Source organism: Notolabrus celidotus, chromosome 10, assembly GCF_009762535.1.
Source record: "Notolabrus celidotus isolate fNotCel1 chromosome 10, fNotCel1.pri, whole genome shotgun sequence".
In the NCBI taxonomy this organism is placed as follows: Eukaryota; Metazoa; Chordata; class Actinopteri; order Labriformes; family Labridae; genus Notolabrus; species Notolabrus celidotus.
The window spans coordinates 10,178,513-10,191,280 of record NC_048281.1 but is presented as its reverse complement, the minus strand read 5'-3'; the positions used below and the strand labels follow the sequence as shown (position 1 = coordinate 10,191,280).

At 40.1% G+C, this 12,768-nt stretch overlaps 1 protein-coding gene across 3 annotated transcripts; it reads right to left on the bottom strand.

Annotated features, from left to right (window-relative positions):
• Positions 1-4,007: 4,007 nt before the first annotated feature.
• LOC117820422 (piggyBac transposable element-derived protein 3-like) lies at positions 4,008-5,986 on the bottom strand. Of its 3 annotated transcripts, none has more exons than XM_034694176.1 (2): positions 5,804-5,986; positions 4,008-5,335 (listed from the first exon to the last, which is right to left on the bottom strand). In XM_034694176.1, exon 2 carries the CDS (start codon positions 5,332-5,334, stop codon positions 4,048-4,050), a length of 1,287 nt encoding a protein of 428 aa, XP_034550067.1. In that variant the 5' UTR covers position 5,335; positions 5,804-5,986; the 3' UTR covers positions 4,008-4,047. The 3 variants fall into 3 exon arrangements, with proteins under 3 accessions (XP_034550067.1, XP_034550068.1, XP_034550066.1); XM_034694177.1 differs by lacking the exon at positions 5,804-5,986 and having other exon boundaries at positions 4,008-5,112; positions 5,191-5,372; XM_034694175.1 differs by lacking the exon at positions 5,804-5,986 and having other exon boundaries at positions 4,008-5,096; positions 5,191-5,372.
• Between the last annotated feature and the right edge of the window lie 6,782 nt (positions 5,987-12,768).

The window sequence follows — 12,768 nt, the reverse complement described above, 5'->3', positions numbered from 1 at the left end:
ATTATTGACCCTGCAAACTAGCTAGTATCAGATAAAACAGAGATAGCTTCACAAAGAAAACAATACCATGCACCCTTTTACATTTCATTTTTCGTATGATACAAATGTTAAAGGAACCAAACCAAAAAGATTGTGGGCAGGATGGTGGACGAAGAAGAACGGGCTTAACTTAAAAGTCTCCGACCTTTCCATTCACTAAACTATCAACAGCACTACATGCATACTCCTACAGCCAAAGGAAATTTTTAAAATAACATAATAGAGAGGAAATAAATTAAGTTAGGTTTTTTTTTTTGCCCTTTTGCCTTTATTTGATAGGAAAGCTGGAGAGAGACAGGAAATGTGGGGAGTAGAGAGCTGGGGAAGACATGCAGGAAATGGTCGACCGGCCGGGAATCGAGCCGGCGACCCCTGCGACAAGGACTGTAGCCTCTGTATGTGGGGTGCTTAGACCGCTAGGCCACCAGCGCCCCAGAGAGGAAATAAATTAACCTTAATAAATAGATGTAAACTTATATCAAAATCTTCTTTTGTTCTGTTATTTTTTAAACTTAGAACTTGAAAAAGCTAGTTCACTGAACATGACTACATATATAAATTGTCCAAACAATTCATTCTTGCAATTTTTACATTCCAAAACTCATATAGTCTAGTTCAAAGTCTAAAACTTCTTCAGGCTCTTTGAGTTAAAGAAAAAACATTAATGGATAAAACTAATTGGAGCTGTAATGTTTTACAGTGTATGATCACAGGTAGTGTTTCAGTTCAAACTGATCACAAGTAAAAATGAATTAAGGTTTTGAGAATGTTTGTTGCGCTACGTTTGCTGTGCTGCTTTCTAGTCTGTGTGGGGACCTTAGGTTTGAATTCCTTTAGTTTTTAACTGCTTCGGTGCACATCTGCACTGCGGTTTGCCACAAATACTTGTATCATCAAACCTCTACTATTTAGCTCTAAATGTCACTTCTATTAATGCCTGAAGCAGACTAAGAGAATAAGGTCCCTCGCTGTTGTAGAGTAGTTTTTGTCTTAAAACGGATTTCGATGGATCCTGTGAACCAGCTTTGTCATAAAGTTAAGCAATAACCTTCCCTCATCTGCAGCTCCCATGCTGTTGTTGAAGGAGAAACTTTGGGAAAATGGCGGTCTCTACAAAAGCCCCTTCTAACCTGTGTTCAGCGACAGAGCCGTGAGCACAATGTTAATGGCGGCTCAGTACATTTTGGCAGCAGGCTCCTGGTTAATGTAGAAGTGGATTCACATCAGTGAGCCCGGCTGATGGTCGGAGCGAGAGCAGAAAGTCTCCAGGCACTGCTGCAACACTCATTTTCCCCAGAGAGCTGAAGTTTATCAAATTTCTATTTAAAATTCCAATAAGCACTAAAAGGAGGGAGGGAGGGATCAGCGGTCTATGCCCCGGCGAGGGCTGTTTCAGGTAACCAGACTCTTTGTTGGTCACTAAGCAGGAGGGATCAATATCATATCAGGGCCCAGCGGAACACCTGACAGTTCAATTTCACAGCAAGCCTCAAAATCAATACCTTTGGAATAGTTTTGGACTTTCCCAAAGGCTGCCCACTGGAGTTAATCTATGGTGTCATTAGCCCGGGTCACGGCGCGCATGGTCATTACACTGTGTAACAATAAATGTTCATAAAAGACGACACACTCCGTCCTCTTGTGCTTGACTGCAGCCTCTAATTGAAGTAAATTCATTCACGAGGGAGAGCTGGGGCTGATCGACTGCTTGTGCCGACTCTTTGTAATTCATGTCCAAGAAAGTATGGGGGGAAAGCTGGCATGTCAGGCCTATCCAAAGGGTACAAAGCACAGGAAATTGAACAAGGTTTTATCAAGCAGAAAATGTGTTAAAGTGTTTAGTTTGTGCCTAAGGGAAGGATTGTTTACCCTTGAAACAAAGTGGTAGTTTTTTTTTTTTTTTTTACGAGACCTTCACAGAAACAGCACTTAAAGAAAGAGTTTTAGACTCACAAAGGGCCCAAGAACCATAAACATCCATCTTCTTCTCTAGTTATTTGCTCATCTTTCCAGAGCCAACAGTAATATAAGACACAGAGCCAAACAATGACCATCCATCACTGACGCAGCAAGAGGTAAATTGCAGCAATAATCACTAAAGCACAATAAGTCAGACAGGAGAAATAATTAAAGCCATTTTGATTTTAGAGGCTCAACAAAATGTGTTATACAAGACGTGATCCCGCCACATAAATCAGCATGAGCTCCTCTTTAATGTTACACAGAAAGAGGAGTAAAAAAAGGAGCCTCTTTTGAACGCCAAAGCCGAGCTGGAACCGCCTGTCAAAATACACCATGGTGGAAAAATGACACAAGCAGCCCCGTGCTTTGAGTGACATGGTGGTTTTGGCCCGAACCCACTCCAAACTGGAATCTATTTTCCCCTCTGTGGATGTGTCTGGTGGGCAACGGCCAGGGAGCTGGACAGGAAACGGCCAAGAAGGAGAGTAATGGCCGATACTCTGTGGATACGATGATGGATTCCCGAGGTCACAGCCTGTAACTGAGGCAGGAGCTGACGTTAAAGGGAGGATCTGGTGTTTTTGAACCTACAGGCTCTTTTATACACGTGTTGAGTCGAGCCTGTGGTGTTTTACATTTTATATTGGCATAATAATTAAATAATATTAAAGTATTTTAAGAGGACTTATACAACTTTTTGTAGGTTTTGTTCCTCAAGATAAAAAAGGCCCAGGTGGAGTCTTCCTGAAGATTTAACTTCCTCCTCATCCTCTTGGATATTCTCTAAAGACTTGTGCAAAGTAAATGTATAAATGTGACATCACTGCGTGAGGCTATAACATAATCTGATTTATTCCCTCTGCAGCACGGAGCTCTGGCCACTAAAAGGACTTACTGTGCAGCGGGCAGAACAGATTTGGAAATCATGGTTTTTCAGAGATATCTGAAACTAGCTATTCTGAGAGAAAATGTAGAGGTTCAGCTGACAAGAGGCATCATTTCTGGGACTCTGGCCCCAGTGTAGATATTCACGCTCTTTCCTTCCACTCCTCTGCTTATATCCCAGCTGTATAATTTACAGTACAGCTTGAAGCAGAGGTCCAACATCATCAATTTTCCTCCTGACACTCCAACTTAAGTGTTCATTTAGAGGCTGTGAGGGGAATGGAACTATTCCAGAAGTTTAAGAGGTTAGAGTTTGAGGGATTGAAGCGGGAAAACAAGTCGCAGCTTTACATTCTTTTGGTTAGTCTCAGATCAGCTCTCAAGAAGACGTGGACACTCCTTGAAGCTCTGATTATGGGCCCAGGGGATTTATCGAATTAAGAAATGACTTAATCTGTTGATAAGAGCAAACCATGTATTCAAGTAGTGCCATCATTAGTGATTCACAAAACATTCAAAGTATCAAACTTTGCTTTAACCTCCTAAGACCCGAGCTCTTTTTTGATGAGCATTTTTAATGTCTCTTTGCTATTTGGGCTTATTGGAACCTGGTAAGTATAAAAACTAAGCATCATCTTTTGACATGATGTGGTTTTAGAGAAAAATTATGTCCACGTACGTGGACACTCGGTCGAAGTTTCCATAAAACATAATAAAGTCACTATTGTGTAATAAAGTGCAAAATTCTTTATTTGAAACCTGAACACAGCAGTGTTTTTCCTGACTGCTTTTGCATTTTTTAATAACACATACAAACATGTTTTTTTTTATTTTTGGAACATCATAGTGCAAATTGACAAAATGAAAAACGATAATTTTGCCCCTTTTGGACAGTCACAGCTACAGTATGGCTCATTTGAAGTGCTGCAAACAGTTGCAGGAAGACATCATATGTCTGTAACAAAGCATAAAACATTCAAAACATCTTGCATTGTTACTGTTGCAAGGGAAACTGTTAATTTCAATTTCAGAACATGTCTATGTAAAAAAAATTGTAAGAAACATCTAACATGTCCAAAAGCAATGTCGTACTTGCACTACCAAAACTACTACTAGTTCAAACAAGGAATGCCCTCTTTTACTGTACAAACATGTACACACCTATGTGTGAAATGCTGTGTAACAGTTGCGATCGGCTTGCAAGCACAAGAACACCTTGCAGGTCACACAACGCACTCGAGATCTCCCAGTGCAGCCTGCTGCTCTGCAGCGCGCTGCGTTCTTCAGGCTGACCATCTCTGGGAGATGTGCATTAGCCCTCCTGCGGACTGAGACATGGGGCACTGCCATCACTGGACGCTTTCCCCCTTGTATCGGAAGGTCTTCGTCATCTGCCAGTTCCAAAAGGTCTGTGTCATCTTCTTGACTGTCATGCTGGGCCAAGAAGATCTGCGCCACTTCTGTGCGGAACTCCAGGAACTGCATGATGCTCTTCTTTGGTGTACCACAAACAGCAAGGTCTTTGCGGTAGAGTAGCCAGCTGTTGGCTAAAGCCAGATCCGTGAAGTGCATTAGCATCCGCATTGTCCACTTCTTAGTACGGACGCTCATGCGATAGTAACTAATCATTCTGTCCACCAAGTCGACTCCACCCATCTTGAAGTTGTATTCACGGACGATACTTGGTCGTGAGACGGTCACATATTGTTTCAGTTTCTTGTCCCATCGCTGGCAGGTGTCTTCAGGCTGTGTACCATGAACAACAGACATCATCAGTACTGGTTTATTGTCGTACCACTTCACAATGCACATCTTTCCATCCTCAGTGGTAACTTCTGCTGAGGTACCTCTTCCGGCCATTTTCATGGTTTTGTCAGTAGGTAACTTCTGCACTGCTGCAGCGACCCGGCTCTTCATGACTGTACCAGTCATGTACAGCTCCTTCTTCATCATTCGCTCTGTACCTTGGATGGTTGTGAAGAACCGGTCACAATACACCTTTGTGCCACGATGCAGAGTTTGACACAGACGATCGATGACCAAGCTTCCCAACCCAAGACCCTCTGGTTCTTCGACCTGCTCAAGCAGTGCATCTGCACCTTGATACACGTCAAAGTCCAGCACAATACCATCTGCTGTAGCACAAACAAAGTTCTTTATGCCAACTGGGTTTGGCTTCATTGGCAGATACTGTCGACACGGACAGGCTCCTGTGAAAGGGATCATCTGCTCATCAATGCATACGCATTCAGGTCGAGTCTGAGACTTGCAGCCTTGCAGAATACGATCCAGAAAAGGCCTCACCTTCCAAAACTTGTCACTCTTCCTCAGGTCTTGTGGAACGTCATCATCAATGAGCACTTTTAGTGATCCCCTCAGTCTGAAGAATCTGTCACGCGTGAATCTGTCAGTGATGGCAGGGAATCTCAAGGCTTTGGACCAGTACATCCTGATTGTTGGGTATCGGACGCATGACATCAAAATACAGGCACCAAAAAAATGGTATATATAATATATATAATATTATATTATTATATAATATAATAATATATGTATTTATTTATTTATTTATATATATAGATATATACTTATGGATTATTTATTTATTCAGTCCATCAATTAATTGGTTATTTATTTGACAGGGACACTGTACAGCTTTTTAGCTGCACCAGAGTTAGCTATAAGCTGATTTACTAAACATGCTAACATTAACACTTTTGCTAACGTTTTTGCTAAAATGCGAACATTTTCAACAAAACTAAGTCCGTCTGTCCACATACGTGTACATCATGTTTAGCGGCATAGAGGATCGTTACTGTTACTAACTTTTGTCAAATTTGCATGTCATGGCAAACTCACAATGCTTTTATGCATATCTAAACAAGAATAAGAAATGAAATTTGATCGGACTTCTTACCTTGTCGATGTTTAGGTTTGGAGTGGCCACTTGAACTTTCCCTTGTGCTTGCTGCCATGCTGAATTTTACTGGTATTGTGTTGTTCTCTACTGACACCACTAGACGGCAGTGTAGGGACCCTTGTATGTGTACGTCGGGCCTCAGTTAAGTAGAATTAAGTATCATGTTCACATAACCCAAAGTGTGATGTCCACGCATGTGGACGCCAGGTCGTAGGAGGTTAACTTTGGTTCTCTAGATTGAATTCATGAGAGTGATGCAATGTTTGTTAAATTGACTGGAACATTTTGTTAATTACACTTAATGTTTAGGGAGTACTTTTAAATATGCAATCATTTTACACTTTTCTGCATGTTCTGAGGCAGTGAAAGGACAGCCATTTCATTGTTCTGCAGGGACAAAATCTTGTGTTTGTCCGAAGCACCCATCTGAAGTAATGCAAACAAAAAGTAAACAAACAGGTATTTTTCTGCAAGGATTCTGTCGGAAATATTTTCAGACCCTGAGACTAACAATCCCAGGCAGCCAGGAAGGTCTTTGTGTTTTTATTTTATTTATTTTTTATTTTACTTTTTTGTGTGTTTTTTTTAAAAAACTATTTTAGTGTTTTATGTGTTTTTATTATGATTATTTTATTTCTATTCTATGTTATTTTCTGACAGCGTTTTATGTTCTGAGTGTTTTATCTTATTTTACCTCACTGTCCAGCACTTTGCTAAACTTGATTGTTCTTTTAAATGTGCTGTATAAATTAAGTGGATTTTGTATTTTGGGGGATTTTAAAATAAATACACACACTCTTAAATTCCCAATAAACAAATGTCCAGCCAGTTTAGGATATAAAGACAAAACTGTGTCCTTTTATTACTTTGTTTTTGTTGGCTAAACTACTAGGCACAGCTGCTTTTCACTTCATTTGGAGTTTTTTAATTGTTGACATAAACTTCTTATTCAAACATTTGTACAAATGATAATTTTGCTGCTGATATCTAAACAAGCAAGACAATGAACTTTGTATATGTGCTGCTCACACCTGCCATATTTGGGTTTCAAAATACGGGAGAGGGTGTTGTCAGAGGTTTGTGACGCAGGGGTGACAGTAATGTTTTCTTAATCCAATAAGTCAAGAGTCCTGCTTCTATAGCACCCCTTTAATCATGTTTTGGGTTTTCAAGTCGCAAAGGGGAATACAGTTTACATTTTATGTGTGGATTGTGACAGTGTATCTTGCTCATAGACGACTTGACAGCTTTGGAAATAGTGGACACAAATACAAGCCACATGGATCCTTTTTAAGACTAAATTTGTTATTTATAATAAAGTTGTTGGGCCATCAAAATCCCAGGGAGAAACAACCAAACTGGAGGTTGAAATTTGGGAGGAATCCATAAAAACAGGAGTGTCTTCAGGTATGACTGCTTTCCCTTATAAGCAGGACGACAAACCTGAGTCCTCATTGGCTGAGAGGCAGAATCCTTTGAAGGTCCAAATAACTGGAATGTTTTCATGTTTTTACAGGAAACACCGAGATGTGTTAACGCTCAAACACTTTGTTATAGTTCAGGTATTCATGACATGAATGTGTATGTTTAATAAAGACCAGGACATGTCCTGTTATTGCTTCATTAAATATATCAGCAGTCACTCCAAAGAGCATCCCACATGTCTCACATTTTCTGTTTTATAGAAGCAAAATAAGAAAATTCTTATAAATGCTTTATTTGCAAAATTCAGAAAAAGTCCACTAATGTCTTTAAACTAAATCACTCTTAAGATACACACACTCCAGCAGCACACACACACACACACACACACACACACACACACACACACACACACACACGCACGCACGCACGCACACACATACACACACACACACACACACACACACTCATACAGCAGCAAGGCCCCACCACACAGCGTTACAGGAAGGCCAGTCTGTAATGACTGTCGGTGTAGAAATATGAGTCAGGAGGAAGGGATGAACGCTGAACAAATAAACCTCCGGAGCTAAAGCCTGGAAATAAGAGGCAGCTGGGGACAGTAAAATACAGAAGGTCCAATCTGAAGCTGCTTATTTTACAGAAGTTCACGGCAAGAAAAGTCCTGAAATAACAATGTTTAGTCTGAGAGATACTTTTAGAAACATAGCTGAGATACGTTTATTTCAGTGGATGCTCTTACACATAGTTTTTTACGCACAGTTTGTTCCCTAAATGTTTGAATTACATGATTAGTTATTCAGTCTTTTAATTTAAAATAAAATGCTAAATTTATATGCATTAGATTTATTTTCATTACATGTCCCTGAGGTTTTTGAAGATCTTCGACGAGCTCTGGAGATCCTAAAATGTGCATAAATGTAAGCAAAAGATATTTAGAGTTTTACTTCTGAAGCACTGTAGTGTAGCTTCAATAATTAAACAATGACATTGATAATTAGGATTAAATTATAATTAATTTTCTGACATTTAATGTGCTAAATGATTCATCCTGATGGTAACAGGCAGATGTATAGAAAATAAAGGTAGTCTGCTGTATTTGTGGACAGCAGGCAGCTGAAAAATGAAGAACTAGGATTACTCAGTTTGAGGAAGTTTTATTTTGGTCAGCCACAAAAGAAAAAAACTTTAAAAAAATGTTTTATTTTATTTACAAAAACACACTGTTTACCAAAAAGGGGGAAAACTGATCATAACAGTTCATACAACTTTACCAAATTGGGTTATTTGATTCCAAACGTTTTGCACCACAAAAATCAGCATGCAAATTATTTCAAGGAGTTACTAGATTTACATAAATATTTAAAATAAGAGCTTAGTTAGAAAGTTCTGAAAAAGATATCATTGCCACAACTGTAGGACACAGAGCAAAAATGCAGTATTTTTTCAGTATCAGATTATTTTGATGAAAAAGTAGCCATGTAACAGATTATTTAAATTACAGAAATAACATATTACATTACTTATGACAACAAAAACCTAATCTGAAGTATGTATAACGCGTTACCTCCACACTGCCTTTAACTCAATTAGAAGTGAGGTCAGTGGTCAGTTGAGATATGCCTTGAATGCCTAAGGCTGTTGCAAATCACATCAGGCAGTTGTCGATACTCCCTGACTTTTTAAAGACGGATTGACTAATGAGAAAATAATTGACATATTGATCAATAACTGCTGAGGAATCTGAGCTGATTGGATCTGTCCCTCTCTTACTGGGTGAACTGGAGTTCTGCAGAGCTGTTAGCGCTTTGTGTGGCTAATTTTAGTGAGCGGATGTGTCTCATGTAGACTTCAAAAAACAAATCTTGTCTTCATTTTTTCTGCACGTTAAACACCAAACATGTTCTCTATATGTATTAGTCTTTAATGCTGAATCATTCATGAAGCTATCATTCTCAGAGTAGCTGTATTATTGGGGATCAGAGACACTTTCTTCCACGGGTCAGGCTGGTTAATGTTTACATCAGACGTCCCTCTGCTGCTGTAAGCCTGCAGGGTTCAGGATAGTGATCCGCCACAGAGGGACAGAGATCCAGGAAGTGAGCAAGGCTCTCAGCTATCAGATATTTCACTGAGGGATGTTTCTTCAGCCCGCTCACTGAAGGTGTGGACAGCCACCCACCAGATGTTTGTCTTATCCTGCTGGGAACTTTATCCAGTAAATCCTTATCCTGTAAGTTTTTTTCACTGTAGCACACAATAAAAATAATATTTCAAAATAAGATACAGATAAACAAAAAGAAACCTCTTGAGCCTCAAACTCAAATTCTTGACTTGGTGTTCGTCGGGAATAGTCAAGAAATGAATATAATCTTTGTATTTTTCTGTCTTATTTAATCAAGCAGCTAAGGTTGTTGCTGGTAGGAGTGGTTATATTGGAAAGACACTGATGATCATTTATATTAAGGCTGCTTTTACTATTCTGTGAATCTGCAAGTGTGGAAAGTCCAGGCACAGCTCTGCAACCACTGGGACATCTAAACCCTCTCTAAAACCCATGCAAGCCAGCCAGGTGGCTAGCAAAAGGTGAGCAGCCTGTTGTTTACAGCACTTTAAAATTGCATTTACATAATAAACAGCAACATGTCTCTGAGGACGGAGCATTGACCTGATTTCATGGGATCAGATTTCTAGGAGCTAAAAACCACCTGCAAACTGTTCAGGGTGTGTTCAAGCACCTGCTCAGACTGGGCTGGATAAACTGTAGCGACAAGGAAGCGTAAATATGAGTGTTTGGGCGAATCATGTCTTAAAAATGTGATCCTCCATCACCAGAGACAAGAGAGAGACTCTGAGGTAGTCACACTGCTCCTCAGAGGCGAGGCACAGGTGTGGATGAGATTATCTGTGAGATTCTCAAGGATCTGGACATCGTTCGGTTGTCAAGGCTGACATGTCTCTTCAGTGTCGTATGGAGGTTTGTGACTGTGCCTGTGGAGATGTCGGGTGGTGGTTGTTAACACTTTTTTGAAGACAGACCAGTCAGGGTGCCACACTGCTCAACGTCCCGGGAAAAGGAGGGTGCTGGAAAGGAGGTGGTGATCGATTCTGAAATGTAGGATAAATTAGGGATTCTGTTCTGGCCACGGGAGAGTGGACCAACTGTTTACTCCTGCAGGGCATCATGGGAAGCATGGAAGTTTGCTCATCCAATGCCTGTGTGCACTCGGAGAAGACCTGCAGATCTTGTGTGGGTACTACAGGAAGAGGAGGTTTCATAGTTTTACAGACTAAAGTTGAAATCAACCACTCAGCAGGATTTGTAGCATAGGCCTCTAAAGCCCGGATAACTTAACGAACACTGACTTTCTACCAGAATAAAATAATACAGCTTCTATCTCAAACAGACATGCAGCATTTCTTCTTCTCTGCTCTTTTCATGTATAACCTCTGTATATGCAATTACACAAACAAGGCTAACAGAAAGGACAACAATCAATAACTCTCTAACAAAAGGTCAGTCCATCCCGTCTCCTACATTAGCTTTGTATTGATGAGTCTTCTTATGCAGAGTGGCAGTGGAAACTAAATCAAATGCATTTTGTGTTATTTTTATTTGAAAACAATACACGTTTAATTGGTTTCACGCCAACATTTGGGAGGTTGACACCCTTAGCTAATCAATCTTAGTTCAGTATCTGTCACGCATGTATAACACCCTGTTTACACTTACCTATGTGACTGGTGTCTGTAGTTCCATAAACATACAGATGATGACTCTAGTGTCCTTCATAAACAAGTGCATTTGTTTATGGATGGATAGAAACCTAATGGAAACTACCTGTGGCATGTCAATTAATCAGTTAACTGATGAATCTGTTTGTAACCACTTTAAGCTGATAATGACAACCTGAATGTATGTAAAGTACAACCATACAAGATACAAGTTACTTTTTAATCAAACTCCCTGGACAATCAACATAGGCAGCTGAATTCAAGGAAAAAGCCTGTTTGCTATAGCTAGCACATTGTCAGATGGTCCCTTTAAAATCCACTGAATCACCGAGGTACGTTTTTTAAAGCAAAGTTTAACTCCAGGGCCTGATTTTGGATATACATTAGGCAGATTCTGGACTGATATGTTATGGCAGGATGGATCGCAGGCACATCAGGTACCACATATTGCTGCAGGATGAATGGACCTCCGTTTGGCTGACATTTGTACTCATACATCGGTGGAAAGAGGCATGAAGTGGTTGTTTTGCAGTCCTGCAGTGATAACAAAAATTGCAAAGTTTCCTTTCTGTATGTTGGTTGTGGACTAGCGGTGGGATGTAAAGGTACTGCAGGTGGAAGGAGTCATTGCACAGTTTCCATTTTGCATTGTTGATGTTTTTTGTTTCCTTTTTGTTGCAGGTCCAATGTCATGTGATTATTTCATGTTCTGAAATAAAAATATGAAAGGAAATTATTCAGCAGGTCTCCAGTGTAAATTAGACTTGTATGGTTTAATTTGGGCCCTATGTGGATTAGTTGTAGATTTAAATATGGCTGCATCATTTAAAGTTTTGGATCAGCTCTGCTGGAGAAATCTCCTTAAATCTGGCCTTCATTTTTATTTCTTCACTTCCATATTTAAAGCTTCACAGTAGACAAATAGCTTCCGTCACCAGACCTCTCATTGGGTTAGAGATTAGTGCAGGAGAGTTTTTCACACAGTTTCTTTTCGGGGAAAGAGAAAAGCAAAGGTTTGGTCTTCCTCATTCTCTACATCTGCCCTGTACGTCACAGCTGGTTTAGCTCAGTGGACACTCAATGCTTAGCTCAGCTCCCCATGTCCTGTCACTTCAATCAGCAATCTGCACAGCACAGGGTCAGGCTGGGACTGTCTTCCTCTTTAATGAACCAACAGATAATGGCCTATGGGGGCCCTGGAGAGACATGACACAAATTGCCTTGTCCTCTAACTGGGATTAGTGGTAATTACTGCTCGCCTTGGCAGATCAATGGGATAGTAGTGCAGCACATAGAGGCCACCCTGTGTCACATGCTGGCTTGATACCAGAGCTCATGAGGGCACAATCAAAAGGAGGTGAGTCCTCGATATGTCATCACCATCTTCACTATCTGACAAGAGTCAGATTTGATACGAGTAACAAAAGAGAAGGATTTACAGAACAAAGACGAGACAAATTCTACCTGACTTTGAGAACAGAGCGGACAATAAGTGTTTCACTAAAAACCAACCCACTTAAATTTTAGTTACAAAAGAAACATAACAGCTTTATAGTTCCTAAGAACTGTCAGTGTTTGAGGTTACACCCACATCAATATGTACTGATTTTTATTTTTTTAAACAGGCTGTAAAAAGTGTTGGCCTTCGATCCACGCTGCTCAGGTGTTTCAAGTCTCATATAACAGAAACCTTAAAAATGCTGCAAACCTAATCTTGATTGGAGAGCTCTGAGGTTCTGTTAAGATTGTACAAGCAGACTTTTTAGAACCATGAGACATCTTATGCC

Excerpts from the sequence above, each read along its gene's own strand:
- LOC117820422 (XM_034694176.1), bottom strand. The coding sequence starts at position 5,334 with ATGTACTGGTCCAAAGCCTTGAGATTCCCTGCCATCACTGACAGATTC.